The following is a 13,171-nucleotide window of genomic DNA, read 5'->3' as shown; positions in this document are numbered from 1 at the left end:
CTCAACACACAACCTGGAAGAGAAAGGAGAGTGGGGACAGGTCAGGCCCACTCCAAACCGGGAGAAGCCAGGTTGGATGCTGAAGAACCACCGTGATGATGCTTTCTTGATCAGGAGAGGCCACTTGGAGGCCCAGCTGTGATTGGGAAGACATGAGAAGGCAGAAGCAGACGGTGGCCCATACAATGGACCATGTGGTTTTACCAATTATGTTACCAGTTTTCCCTAACTGGGGATAAATGCAAGCAAGGCAATCAAACAGCTGTCCATTCTTCCAGGCTGGCAAATTTAAAGTTACCCAAGGGTTGCTTTAGGCAAAAGCCGCATATCATCAGGGCTCAAAAGGCTGAGTGTGCTCAGGGTTAATTGAGAAAATTTTAAGTTGAGAGTCTGCAGACATGGGCTTGGGAACCAGGTAGATCTATTGGTACCAAGTTGCTGTATGATGTTATAATTACTTCTCCCCTCTAGGCCTTGGGCTACTTTCTATAAATGAGGAAATAATACATTCCCTGTGAAAAGAAATCAGAGAATAGTATAGTGCAGAGCAGGTACTCAAACAATAGCTCCCTTCATGACTACTCCAAGGAAACAGGTTGAGAGAGGTGAAGGGTCCTGCCCAAGGTCACACCGAAAATGAGTGGCTTATGAGTTCTTAGACACTGCAGGCAGTAGGCATGGTTCCAGTAACCCAGAGGCAGACTGATTCTGGAGCAAGGAACTGCTTGCTTCTGTCTCTCAGGACAGAATCTCAGTGCATCTGTGAAGAATAAGGAGACAGTTAAAGCTAGAGAGAGATGCAAATAGGGAAAACTTGGGGTCTCCCATCTGTGGCTGTGGGGCAGAGGATTAGAAGCAGAGTATAGTCAGAGGCAGGGGAGCACAGAGCACTCAGAAGGGGGCAACCACCGGCGGGCCCAAGGGCTTCAAACGAGTGACGGCTCCTATGACTACAATCACTTTGTCCAAACACGAGGTATTTGGCACACCAGACTTTTATTTCACAGCACTGATGATAGCTCACTCCTTTCAAAAAGCAGCAGCCAAGAAAAAGGAAGTGGTCCTCCCTCGGGGGGCGTGCAGCTCATCTTGGTAAGCGGGCCCCTGCTCGGGCTAGGTCGTGGGACCCTTTCTGCCAGTCCCTTACCCGGCTGCGCAGGTCTGATATGATGGCTGTAAGGTCGATGTTCTTCCTCTCATAGCCCTGCAGCTGGTCTTGACATTCGGCCAGCTTAGCCTCCGTGATCTTGAGGATGTCAGGCAGCTGCTGCAGGTCAGCCAGCTGGGACTGGAACTGCCGACGTGCCTGAGCAGGAAGAGAAGCCCACCATTGGCACAGGCGCAGCTACCACTGGGGCCAGACAGAGTCCTCTGGAGTTAGGGCAGGGCTGCCTAGAATCCCAAGAGGATCCTGCAAAACCCACAGGCAAAAGCGTGGCCTGCTCTCCCTGCAGGTGTCCAGCTGCTTTCTGTGGTACTTACTTGAGCCTGCTTTGCTATTTGAGCTTGTCATTCGTTTAGTCATCAAATAACAGTGGCAAACATAAACTAAAAAGCCAAGACCTTACTGGAGGCAGCAGTGCACACCTGTATTAAATCCCCTGGATTAAATCCCCAGTATCAAAAAAAAGGGGGGGGAGGTGCTGAGGATATAGCTCAGTTGGTAGAGTGTTTGCCTTGCATATACAAGGCCCAGCACCTTGTATATGCAAGGCAAACACTCAATCCCCAGCACCACACACACAAAAAACCGAGACCTAGGTATCTTCATAAGGGCTATATGCATTTAATTCAGACCATAAAATGAAGTCCATGCTGGTGTCCACATACACAAGACACTAAGTATCCAGGGAACAAGTCACTGGTCCACAATCACTCAGAAAAAAAACTGGAAAAGCCAAGATTAAGGCCTAGTCTAACTGCACAGCCCCTAGGAAGGCAGCCACAATGCTACAAGTCAGACGGAAAGTAAGAAATTCCGGTCTTGCTCCACCTTGGTACTTAACAAGGAGACTAAGAACTAGAGAGGGGCAGTGAGCTTCCCAAGGCTACAAAACTAGAGACTGAGCCTGACTTGAGCTATCTCTAAGGTAACTATTAAGATGACCCCTATGTTCCAGTTAGCCAACCATCTCTAGAATAAGGTGCTTTGGGAAGGAGATAGGAAGCATGGTTTTCAGGTGGCACAAAATAAAGACACCAAACAGAATGAAATGGGCAGGCTGAAGACCTAACATATCGTAGATCTGAGTCCTCTTTGATGCTCCATGCAGGAGGGTTTTTTGGTTCTGTTTTTTTAAATAAGTGGAATCTGGGGGCTGGGGCTGTAGCTCAGTGATTTGCCTTGCATGAGTGAGACCCTGGGTTTGATGATCCTCAGCACCACATAAAAAATAAATAAATAAAGATATTTAAAAAAAAAAAGTGGAATCTGGGAGTATAGCTCAATTATAGAAACATACTCATCATGTATAAGACCCTGGGTTGATCCCTACCACCACAAAAAAGAACTGCAAGAGAAGAGGGAAAAAAACCACAAGGGAAAAAAGGCATAATAAGCATGAGAGAGAGAAGAAAAGAGAGGACAAGATAAAAAGAAAGGAGAAATCGTATCTGTGGTGGAGCAGACCGGCTCACCCATGGGAAATGTTACTCTTTGTCATCCAAGTCAGGCAGGGTCAAAGGCACACATTGGAGACAGATTCACAGTCATGAAATTAGACATTAGAACTGGGTAAGGAAGAAAGCAAGGAAGGGGAGCAGTACCGCCTCAATCTCTTTGTTCATCTCGTCTTTAAGGATCTTGTTCTCTTTGTCACAGCGTTCTAGCTGGGCAGCCACTTCATCAGCCTCCAATCTGGTTTTCATCACCTAGGGATCAACAATGCAATGGGACACATTAGACAGAAGCAAATTTGGCTAAGAACCACCAGCCATGCCCACTGCTTCCTGGAAGACGAGGGTGGTGAGCCTGATGGCAGTGAGGTGGGCATCGCTAGAAGGACTAGGGTTTACCTGACTCTTATAGTTGTCGATCATCCCCTCGTAGTTCTTCACTGATGCCTTCAGCTGTTGGACCTCAATGTGGGCCTGGTTGAGCTTGTCCTCCATCGGGGCGAAGCTCGCCTAGAAGGGATGATACTCTGAGAACTACCAGTTCTGGATCAGGTGGCCCTCAATTCTATTCTCAGAAGCCAGCAAAGGAAAGGTCCCTACTCTAACCCACACAGCAGCTTTCCAGAGTCTCCAGGTAAGATTCCTAATGTAGCCAACTCAGGTGAAAATGGATACAATTTTTTTTTTTTTTAAACTACTGGGGATTGAACCCAGAGGTTTAGGGCCTCACTAAATTGGGTCTAATTAAGTTGCAATCCTCGTGATTATAGGTGTGAGCCACCACGCTCAGCTAATAAATTTCATTTTTTATTTCAAAAGCAATATAGAATTGTTCAAGAAAATGGAGGGTTGGTGCTATGACTCAATGATACAGTAATTGCTTGCCTTGCCTAGTATGTGTGTGAGGCCCTGGGTTTTATCCCCAGTACCAGAAAAAAAAAAAAAAAAAAGAGGGGGGCATAAACCTAGACACACAAATTATAATGCAAAATACGTATGATATGGTTATATATCTATAGTTCTGTGCTTATTTTATATTTGTCAGCAAGAATGGGATAATACTTCACTTACTACTTTGCAACATACTTTTTAAATTAACAATATGCTGTAATTTTCTTCTCAAGTCAATAAATCTAACCCAAAAGCCCACCTTTGATAAGATAGTATAAGTATAAATCATAGTATCAAAATACAGTAAAATAACAAGCAGTGATTTAAAAAAAAAAAAAAGCCGGCACCATGGTGCACACCTAACTCAAGAGGCTGAGGTGGGAGGATCTCAAGTTCAAGGCTAGCCTGGACAACATTGTAAGACCCCATCTCAAAAAAACAAAACAAAAATAAAAATAAATAAATAGATAAAGCTTTAAAAAAATGGATCTAAAAAGATCTCTGTGAAATAAAGTTAAATAAGAAAAGCAAGGTGGCTCAGTGGTAGAGAGCTTGCCTACCCATGTGGCTTGGGCTGGGTATGTGGCTCAAGAGATAACGTGCTCGCCCCGCATGTGCGGGGCGCTGGGTTCAATCCTCAGTACCACATAAAAATAAAATAAAGATGTTGTATCCACCGAAAACTGAAAAATAAATATTAAAAAAAGAAAAAAAGAAAAAAGAACATAAAGAAAATTATCAGATGTATATTCTTTTCCATACCTACTTAAAATCAATCTTACTTAACAAATCAGGGGGAAAAAAACTTATAATGCCATGCCCAGATAGATCAATAAAAACCAAGATCAAAGATGTCACTCTAGCTAGGGCACAGTGGCACACGCCTGTAATCCCAGCAGCTCAGGAGGCGGAGGCAGGAGGATCGTGAGTTCAAAGCCAGCCTCAGCAATTTAGTGAGGCACTAAGCAACTAACTCAGTGAGACTCTGTCTCTAATAATGTAGCTTCAGTGGTCGAGTGCCCCTTAGTTTAATCTCTGGTACCAAAAAAAAAAAAAAAAAAAAAAAAAGATGTCTCTCTAGAATCCATCTCTGCTCAGGTGCCTCTGACCTGGCTGCTGGGAGCATGTATCTCCAAAGCTGAGACTCGGGTTAGGTTCAAGTTCCACTCCCAAAATTCTCAGGGCAAAATCCCGGCAAGAAACTTGACTTTTTCCAAACCTCAGTTTCTGGTTTGTTTGTTTCTGAGGTGCTGCAGGTGGAACCCAGGGCTTCACACATGCTAGGCAAGTGCTCTACCACTGACCTACACCCCTAACCCAGTTTCCTTGGTCTTATTCCAAATGAAGATCATCATTATAGAACTTCATCATTATATAACTAAGAGGCTGAAGTGAGAATGAATGCATGTGAATGGGCCCAGCAGTCCCCCAAGAGAACCAAGGTTAACCTCAAAGTTGGTCAGCTCCATCTCACAGGGGCTGGCTAAGCACACTATATAAAACACTTCTCTTGCATTACCACATTCCCATGAGGACCTCTTCTCCCTCAGCTCAGGGAACTTAAGCAATAAGCAACACAGTGTCTCACCCAGGCCCTTCAACTAGTGACAGGTGGAGTGCAGACCTAAGCCCAGGGCTCATAGCCTAGAGAACATGCCCTTTAGCTGCCTGAAGGCTCTCTGAAGACCCCTGGCTCATCTCTGTAGCCCAGGCCTGTCCCACTATTGGCCTTGGGTTCTCCATTCTGCCTGGTTGGAAGTTCCCAACAGACCTTCAGCCTCTCGTTCTCCAACTTGAAGGCAGAATACTCAGCAGTCTGCCGATGCAGTCTCTCCACCAGACTGTCTCGATCTTCCCGCATCTTCTCCTCCAAGGTTTGTTGCTGGTTTACAAGATCTGTCACCCGGCTGGAAGATTGCAAAATGACAGCAGATCGAATAAATTCCACAGGTTCTGGGGAGCTCAGGTCTTTGTGAGGAGTAGCACCAAGTATCCCTACCCACGCCAGGTCTCATCTCTTAGCATGTTGCTACCTAGTTAAATCCTCTAAGATTTGTCTCCCATGATACTACTCACTCCAAGAAGCAATCTATAGTAGTAGTTCAATCATAAATGATGACTTAAGTATGTGCAGGGGCTGGAGGTGTAGCTCAGGGGAGCAGAGCACTCGCCTAGCATGTTTGAATCCCTGGGTTCAAAGCCCAGAAGTGAAAAAAAAAAAAAAAAAAAAAGGAGAAAGAATACATCCTTCTTTCTTTATATGAAGCCAAGATGCTTCCTGAAGATGAGAACCAGGGACATGGTCCCTCCTAGCTCCCCTGGCACCCACCTGCTCTCTCAGCTCATAGAGCCTTGGTGTTATGAAAGATTCCTCTGGAATTGTTTCCTGACCTCCCAAGTGGTGGCCACAGATTACTGGCCAGGCATTATTCACCAGCAGGGCACTGGACACATTGGACTTTGCTCCCCACAGATATTGCCAGGTGCCTCTACTGACTTGGTTCTTGGGTGTGAATACCCAGCTGGCAATGAGTATGTATGGAGAGAGGTCTAAGTGCCAGTAAAGATGTCATTTGGGGAGGTAGCAGACTCTGCCCTTTTTCCTTTTCCCTCATTCTCATTATGTCTGGGACCAGACCTGACACATTGGAGTCCTAGGCCTCATAGATGCTTCCTAGCCTCTTGACCTCAAACATATCATAAAACCTTGACTCTGCATATGCTCTCACATGGTTTTGTTTGTTTTTTGTTTTGGTGCTAGGGATCAAATCCAGGGCCTTATGCACACTGGGTCAAGTGCTCTACCCCTGACTTTATCCCTAGCTGCGTTCCCAGTACTGTTCACTGAAAGTCTACATTCAGCAAAAACTTATGGAGTAGCTGGGCATGATGGCACACATCTGTAATCCCAGCCACTCAGGAGGCTGAGGCAGGAGGATTGAGAGTTCAAAGCCAGCCTCAGCAAAAGCAAAGCGCTAAGCAACTCAGTGAGACCCTGTCTCTAAAATACAAAACAGGGCTGGGGATGTGGCTCCTGTGCCCCTGAGTTCAATATCCGCTACCCCCCCAAAAAAGAATAAGTAAATAAAAATAAGTTTAAAAAAACTCGTAGAGCACTAACTGGGCCCAACCAAACATCTCATTTTATGTGGCAAACTCCTTCTTACCCTTAAAAACTGTCCCCATTAGGACATCTCTTCCTCACTCTCATTTGCACCACTATCCTTCTACCTTAATGATTTCTTTTCTCCTACTAGATGGAAAACACTGAGGACAGCACTGGGCATAAGGCCCAGCACATGGCAGGTTATCAGCATGTTTGCGAAGCTAAGCTGTGGCCTCTCCCTGTTACCCATCCTCAGCCCATCGGATTCTATCTCTTGCAGCCCATCTTCTCTGCTGGAGCAAAGGCAGGCAGTACATTTGTCTTCTCATTGCCATAGCCCATAGCTGACACTGAGAATGACTGAGTGCTCACTGTTGACAATTCACAAATAGCAAAAAAGTTGAGTTCAGTCACAATAACCTGAGGCCATTTTTGCCCCTACTCCCATGCCATAGCACAGACCTGCTGACCAGTGGACATTGACAGACAGCTGCTTACCACTAGTCAGACAAGAAAGGGGACACAGGAAATACCTTCTACTCCATCCCCCAAGAATAGGAACAAGGAAGTCAGCGTGCCCATGTACCATACTGCAGGTTTGGAGCAGACTTGGGCTTCTGGGACCAGAGAAGCAAGCCCACCACCCCCTCAGAGTGCTTGCAAGTGGCGTGGGAGTACAGGGCTGGGCCAGAACTTGCATGAGCTCCAAACACAGCCTGGCTCAGGGCTGCCCACATCTCAGCCCAGTCAACCCCAACTTAGAGAGATCATGGCATTCCTGTGAGCCTTGACCTCAGGGTGTCTGACTCTTTCCTCCTGTACCCTGAAGTCCTTCAATCAGCCTCCTCTCCTAACACAAAGACGTACTCGTTCAGGACAATAATTTCCAGCTCAAGGTCGCCCTTGTCTTTCACAACCTGGTTGTAGCGGCTCCTCCATGATTCCAGAGTGGATAAAGCTTCAGCAACATAAAGATCCTGGGAACACAGGACAGCGGACATGTCAGCCTGGGGTGCTTCAGGAAGGTGAGGCTAGGGCTCACCTCTCCCCCTGACAACCTGAACCTCATTCTGTCCCCTCTCTCTAGAGCACCAGGAGTGACAGCAGGAGGCTGTGCTGTTCCCAGATGCCCAGCACACACACATCCTGTCTGTCATCATTCCGACCCACAATGTTGACAGGTCTGAATTGTTCCAGACCCATCTCTTCCTTTTCCCCCCTTTGAGTCTCCCCAAATTCCCCACCCCAGCCATCCATCTCTCCAGTTCATTCCTTTCCACTACCATCATCCCTCCATTCAACACCCATCACTTCTATCTACCCACCCCACCATCCAACCCTCCTGGGGCAGCAAGATGCCAGCCCCAGCCTGCTACCTTGTCGGCAAGTTGCACATGCAGCTGCTCAGCGTACTCCTCACTCTTCTCAGCGCGTTCCTTCTGGGCTCGGATGGCCTTCTTCAAGGTATCTTTGTCTCGATCTCCCTTTTGCTTCAGTTCCTTCAGCTGCTCCATAATTGCCTCCACTTCCGCCTTGTGCTGGTTCCCACTGCGCTCTAAATTCTGGGAGAGGGCAGAAAGGAGAAGAGAAGGAAAGAAGTGAGAAAGGCAGAGGCAGAATAGGAGAGACAGAAAAGGGGCACAGGCAGAAAGAGGAAATAAGGGAGTGGCCATGAATCAGCTGTGCAAGGACTTCAGGCTCTCCTGATGTAGACCAAAGATATGGTACCTCCAGGTTCCCCATGGCACCTCCTGATTGTCTCAGACCAGCAGGTTTTGATGATAAGACAATCCTTTGGAAGCCTCTTCTCTCAACTCCCAGCCAAGTATGAAGAGACACTCCTCACTTAACAGAGATATTGTCCTTTAAGAGCAGTTGAGAATATTGCCTTCCCCTAGTGAGTCTGGTGAACTAAGGGCCTAGGGAACTAAGTGACAAGTCCAGGGACATGGCACCCAAGCTTGTCACCTCTGGAAAGACCTTCCAAAGCCCTTTACCCATGACTCTTGCCATTATCTTGAATCTCTCTGGAGAATGAGTGCTTTGGCAGCAGCTGTCCCCTAGACCTCTGGGGCACAATTCTATGGTAGGAACTCCTGGCCCAGGCCCTTGCCTCCTCCTTTGCTACTTAGGAGCAGCTGGTAGGTACCTTGATCTGCATGCACAGGCGACTGTTCTCAGCCTCTTTGCACCGAAGTTGCGCCTGCAGATGCCCACGCATAGACTCCATGGACTTTGAAAGCTCAGATGCCGTCTTTGCTTGAGCCTTTGGAGAGACAGAAAGTGATGAAGCCAGGATCTGTATCTAGTACAGCACCCACTGTGCTACACTGGCTTGTAAAGAGGTGCAGCTGCTGGGGACTGTACCTTCTCACATTGTATTTCCTGGAGGAGCTCTTCTACCTCCTTGTCCTTGTCTTGTAGCATTAACAGCAGGCGCTGGGAGAAAATATACACGGTCACACTCCTGGAATGGTCAAAGAAGACCAGCCCAGGAAGGACAGAGAATTGTGCTGTGCTTTAACACTGGGGCCTGAGGTCCCACATACCACAGAGACCCATGGAAAGCATCTGACATATATACTAATTGGGTTGGGGTTTTTTTGGTATTGTAGGGGATTGAACACAAGGTCTCACACATGCTACGCAAGTGCTCTACTGAGCTACATCCCCATCTCTTTTTTTTGAGGAGGGAGTAGGGAGGTATTACTGGGGATTGAACTGACGGGCACTCTACAGACTTACATCTCTAGCCCTTTTTATTTTTTATTTGGAGTTAGGGTCTCAGCCTACCAAATCTCTAGGATTATAGGTATCTATCACCACACCCATTTTTTGTTTGTTTTGAGACAGGTCTTGTTACATTGCTCAGACTGGGGGCTGGGGTTGTAGCTCAGTGGTAGAGTGCTTGCCTAGCACACGTGAGGCATTGGGTTCAAACCTCAGCACCATATAAAAATGAAATAAAACATTTTGTCCTCTACAACTAAAAAATGAATTTAAAAAAAAATTGCTCAAACTGGCCTTAAATTTGCTATCCCCTGCCTCAGCCTCCTGAATAGATGGGATTAAAGACATGTACCACTACACCAGCTATATAGGCATCTAACTTATTTTTTTCTTTTCTTTTTTTTTTTTTTTTTTTTGGTGGTTCTGAGGATTGAACCCAGGGCCTCACAACAAGCTAGGCAAGTGCTCTACCACTAAATACATTCCTAGCCAATATCTATTTTTTTCTATATCATTTTTTCTTGGCGGGGGAGGTACCAGGGATTGATCTCAGAGGCACTGAGCCACATCCCCAGCCCCATTTTGTATTTTATTTAGGGACAGAGTCTCACTGAGTTGCATAGCACACCTCACTTTTGCTGAGGATGGCTCTGAACTCACTATTCTCCTGCCACAGCCTCCCAAGCTACTGGGATTACAGGCATGCACCAACTTATTCGGCTCAATATCTATTTTTTGATGGCTTGGAATCCATAATAAAAACGGAAATGTAGGTCTAACAAAGCCTAGTGATTTATAAATCACTAGGTTATCCTTATTACCATTCTTCATGTTGGTATCCAGTTTTATAGGTCAAGCTCTCAAGTGATCAACTAGACAAATCTAGTAGAGCAGCCAGGACAGGGGATGTCAACTCATTTTACAGATAATGAAATCGCCACTCAGAAAAATGCCAGATCAGGAATGCCAAGTTCCTGTGTTCCAGTAGCTCCATGCTTTGGGACCTAGCCCTCTGGTCGCCTGTACCCGTTACAGCCGACAGGGGGCACTGGTTACCGCTTTCTCGGAGTCCGCCTCTGCAAGCCTTTTCAGTAGTGCTCCTTGTTGCTCCATTAGTCTCTCGGAATCCTTTAGGGATGGGCAAGGGGAAAGCCAAGTCAGATCCTACATTCTATTGATTCTTTTCTTTTTCCAAAAACATTTCTAAATTTAGGAGTTAAAAATGATTATTAATACATTCTAAAATAGTGAATGCCAATAAAGTTCAAATTCCCCTGCACCCCCCCTTCAAACCTTACCCCACTATTTTTGTGATGGCTTGGAATCCATAATAATAATAATCAGATAATAGTCAGATGGGGGATGGCCTAGTGTATAATTCCATAAAACTACTATGTATTTACGTGTTGCAACCTGATTTTTTCTCTCCAGTATAGGGGATTCAACCCAGGGGTGCTCTACCCCTAAACTACATATCTACCCCTTTTTAATTTTGAGGCAAGGTCTTGCTTAATTGTCCAGGCTGGCCTTTAAATTGCCATCCTCTTGCCGCAGCATGCTGTGTAGCTAGGATTAAAGGTGTATGCCACTACATCTGGCTGCAATGTAACTTTTTGGCGGGGAGAGGAGGGTGTTTGTTTCTGGTACCAGTGATTGAACTCAGGAGCATTCATTCAACCACTGAGCCACATCCCTAATCCAATTTTTATTTTATTTTGAGAGAGGGTTTCACCTAAATTACAGAAGGCCTTGCTAAATTCTGAGGCTGTCTTTGAATTTGTGATTCTCCTGTCTCAGCCTCCCAAGCAGTTGGGATTATAGGCCTGTGCCCTGTGCCAGGCCACAATGTAATATTTTTTTGTACCAGGGATTGAACCCAGGGGTGCTGAATGACTGAGCCATATTCCTAGCCCTTCTTGTATTTTATTTAGATACAGAGTCTTGCTAAATTGCTGAGGCTGGCTTTCAAATTGCGATCCTCTTAACTTAGGCTCCCATGATTTTTTTTTTTTTTTTTTTTTTTTTTAAAGAGAGAGTGAGAGAGGAAGGAGAGTGAGAGAGGAGAGAGAGAGAATTTCCAACATTTATTTTTTTTAGTTCTCGGCGGACACAACATCTTTGTTGGTATGTGGTGCTGAGGATCGAACCCGGGTCGCACGCATGCCAGGCGAGCGCGCTACCGCTTGAGCCACATCCCCAGCCCCTCCCATGATTTTTTTAAAGACAGCTTTATTGAGATACAAATTTGCTGCAGGCATAGTGTCACACCCCTATAAACTCAGTGATTTGGGGGGACTGAAGCAGGAGGATCACAAGTTCAAGGTCAGCCTCAGCAACTTACTGAGGTCCTAAACAATTTAGTGACACAGTGTCTCAATTAAAAAAATAAAAAGGGCTGGGAATATAGATCAGTAGTAAAGCACCCTTGGGTTAAAAATCTCCAGTACCAAAAAAAAAAAAAAAAAAAAAGGAAAGAAAATTAAAAGGACTGGGGATATAAGGATATAGCTTAGGGATAAAGCAATTCCCAGTACCAAAAATAAATAAATAAATTTGAAGATGATTCTATTCATCCATTTAAAATATCCAACATAGTGACTACAGTTAATAATAGTGAATTGTATGCTTAAAATTTGCTAAGAGAATTGAAGTGTTCTCACCACACAAATGACTGTGTAAGGTGATCATTAATTAGCTTGATTGTGGTATCATTTTACAATGTACATATATATCAAATCATCTCATTGAACACCTTAAACATATACAAATATACATATGTGTGTGCATTAGAAATTGAATCCAGAGAGGCATTTAACCCCTAAACCATACTCCTAGACCTTTTTATTATTTATTTAGAGTCAGGGTGTCACTAAGTTGCTTAGGGCTTGCTAAATTACTGACACTGGCTTTGAATTCATGATCCTCCTCCTTCCCTCAGGCTCCTGAGTTGTTGGGATTACAAGCATGCGCCATCACACCCAGCTTTACTTACTTTCCAAATATACTTCAACAGGATGTGGGGGGAAAGGTATACTTATACATTGCTAGTGGGAATATAAATTGGTACAATTACTTTGGAAAGAAATATGGAGATTCCTCAGAAAACTTGGAATGGAAGCACCATTCAACTCAATCATTCCACTCCTCTGCATATACCCAAAGGACTTAAGATCAGCATATACAGTGATACAGCCACATCAATGTTTATAGAAGCTCAATTCATGATAGCTAAACTATGGAACCAGTCTAGATGCCCTTCAACAGATGAATGGATAAAGAAAATGTGATATATATATACACAATGGAATATTATCCAGCCATAAAGAATGAAATTATGGGGCTGGGGATGTGGCTCAAGTGGTAGCGCGCTTGCCTGGCATGCGTGCGGCCCGGGTTCGATCCTCAGCACCACATACCAACAAAGATGTTGTGTCCGCCGAGAACTAAAAAATAAATATTAAAAAATTCTCTCTCTCTCACTCTCTCTTAATAAATAAATAAATAAATAAAGACAGTGAGAGAGAGAATTTAAAAAAAAAAAAAAAAGAATGAAATTATGGCATTTGCCAGTATATAGATGGAACTGGAGAATATCATGTTAAGTGAAATATGCCAATCCCAAAAAAACAAAAGCCAAATATTCTCTCTGATATATGGATGCCAACACACAATGGGAGGGGATGGAAGAATAGAAGTTCATTGAATTAGACAGGGTAATGAAGGGAAGGGAGAGAGGATGAGAATAGAAAGACAGTAGAATGAAATCAGGCATAACTTTCCTATATTCATATATGAATACACAATCAGTGTAACTCCACACCATGTACA

The 13,171-nt window shown here is 44.8% G+C and overlaps 1 protein-coding gene across 8 annotated transcripts in view; it reads right to left on the bottom strand.

The window, feature by feature from the left end:
* Positions 1-13,171, bottom strand: part of Odf2 (outer dense fiber of sperm tails 2) — a 40,818-nt gene that overhangs the window by 4,449 nt on the left and 23,198 nt on the right. For all 8 annotated transcript variants that reach the window (XM_026386260.2, XM_026386261.2, XM_026386262.2 and 5 more), the window contains 9 exons: positions 10,400-10,471; positions 8,981-9,052; positions 8,763-8,879; positions 7,990-8,175; positions 7,481-7,590; positions 5,279-5,414; positions 3,016-3,126; positions 2,767-2,871; positions 1,148-1,306 (listed from right to left, as the gene is read on the bottom strand). In XM_026386260.2, coding sequence (XP_026242045.1) covers positions 1,148-1,306; positions 2,767-2,871; positions 3,016-3,126; positions 5,279-5,414; positions 7,481-7,590; positions 7,990-8,175; positions 8,763-8,879; positions 8,981-9,052; positions 10,400-10,471 — 1,068 coding nt within the window. The remainder of the gene's footprint in view (positions 1-1,147; positions 1,307-2,766; positions 2,872-3,015; positions 3,127-5,278; positions 5,415-7,480; positions 7,591-7,989; positions 8,176-8,762; positions 8,880-8,980; positions 9,053-10,399; positions 10,472-13,171) is intronic.

This window comes from Urocitellus parryii, chromosome 4 (genome assembly GCF_045843805.1).
Source record: "Urocitellus parryii isolate mUroPar1 chromosome 4, mUroPar1.hap1, whole genome shotgun sequence".
NCBI lineage: Eukaryota > Metazoa > Chordata > Mammalia > Rodentia > Sciuridae > Urocitellus > Urocitellus parryii.
The sequence above is the reverse complement of the archived record's forward strand: the minus strand, read 5'-3'. Positions and strand labels throughout refer to the sequence as shown.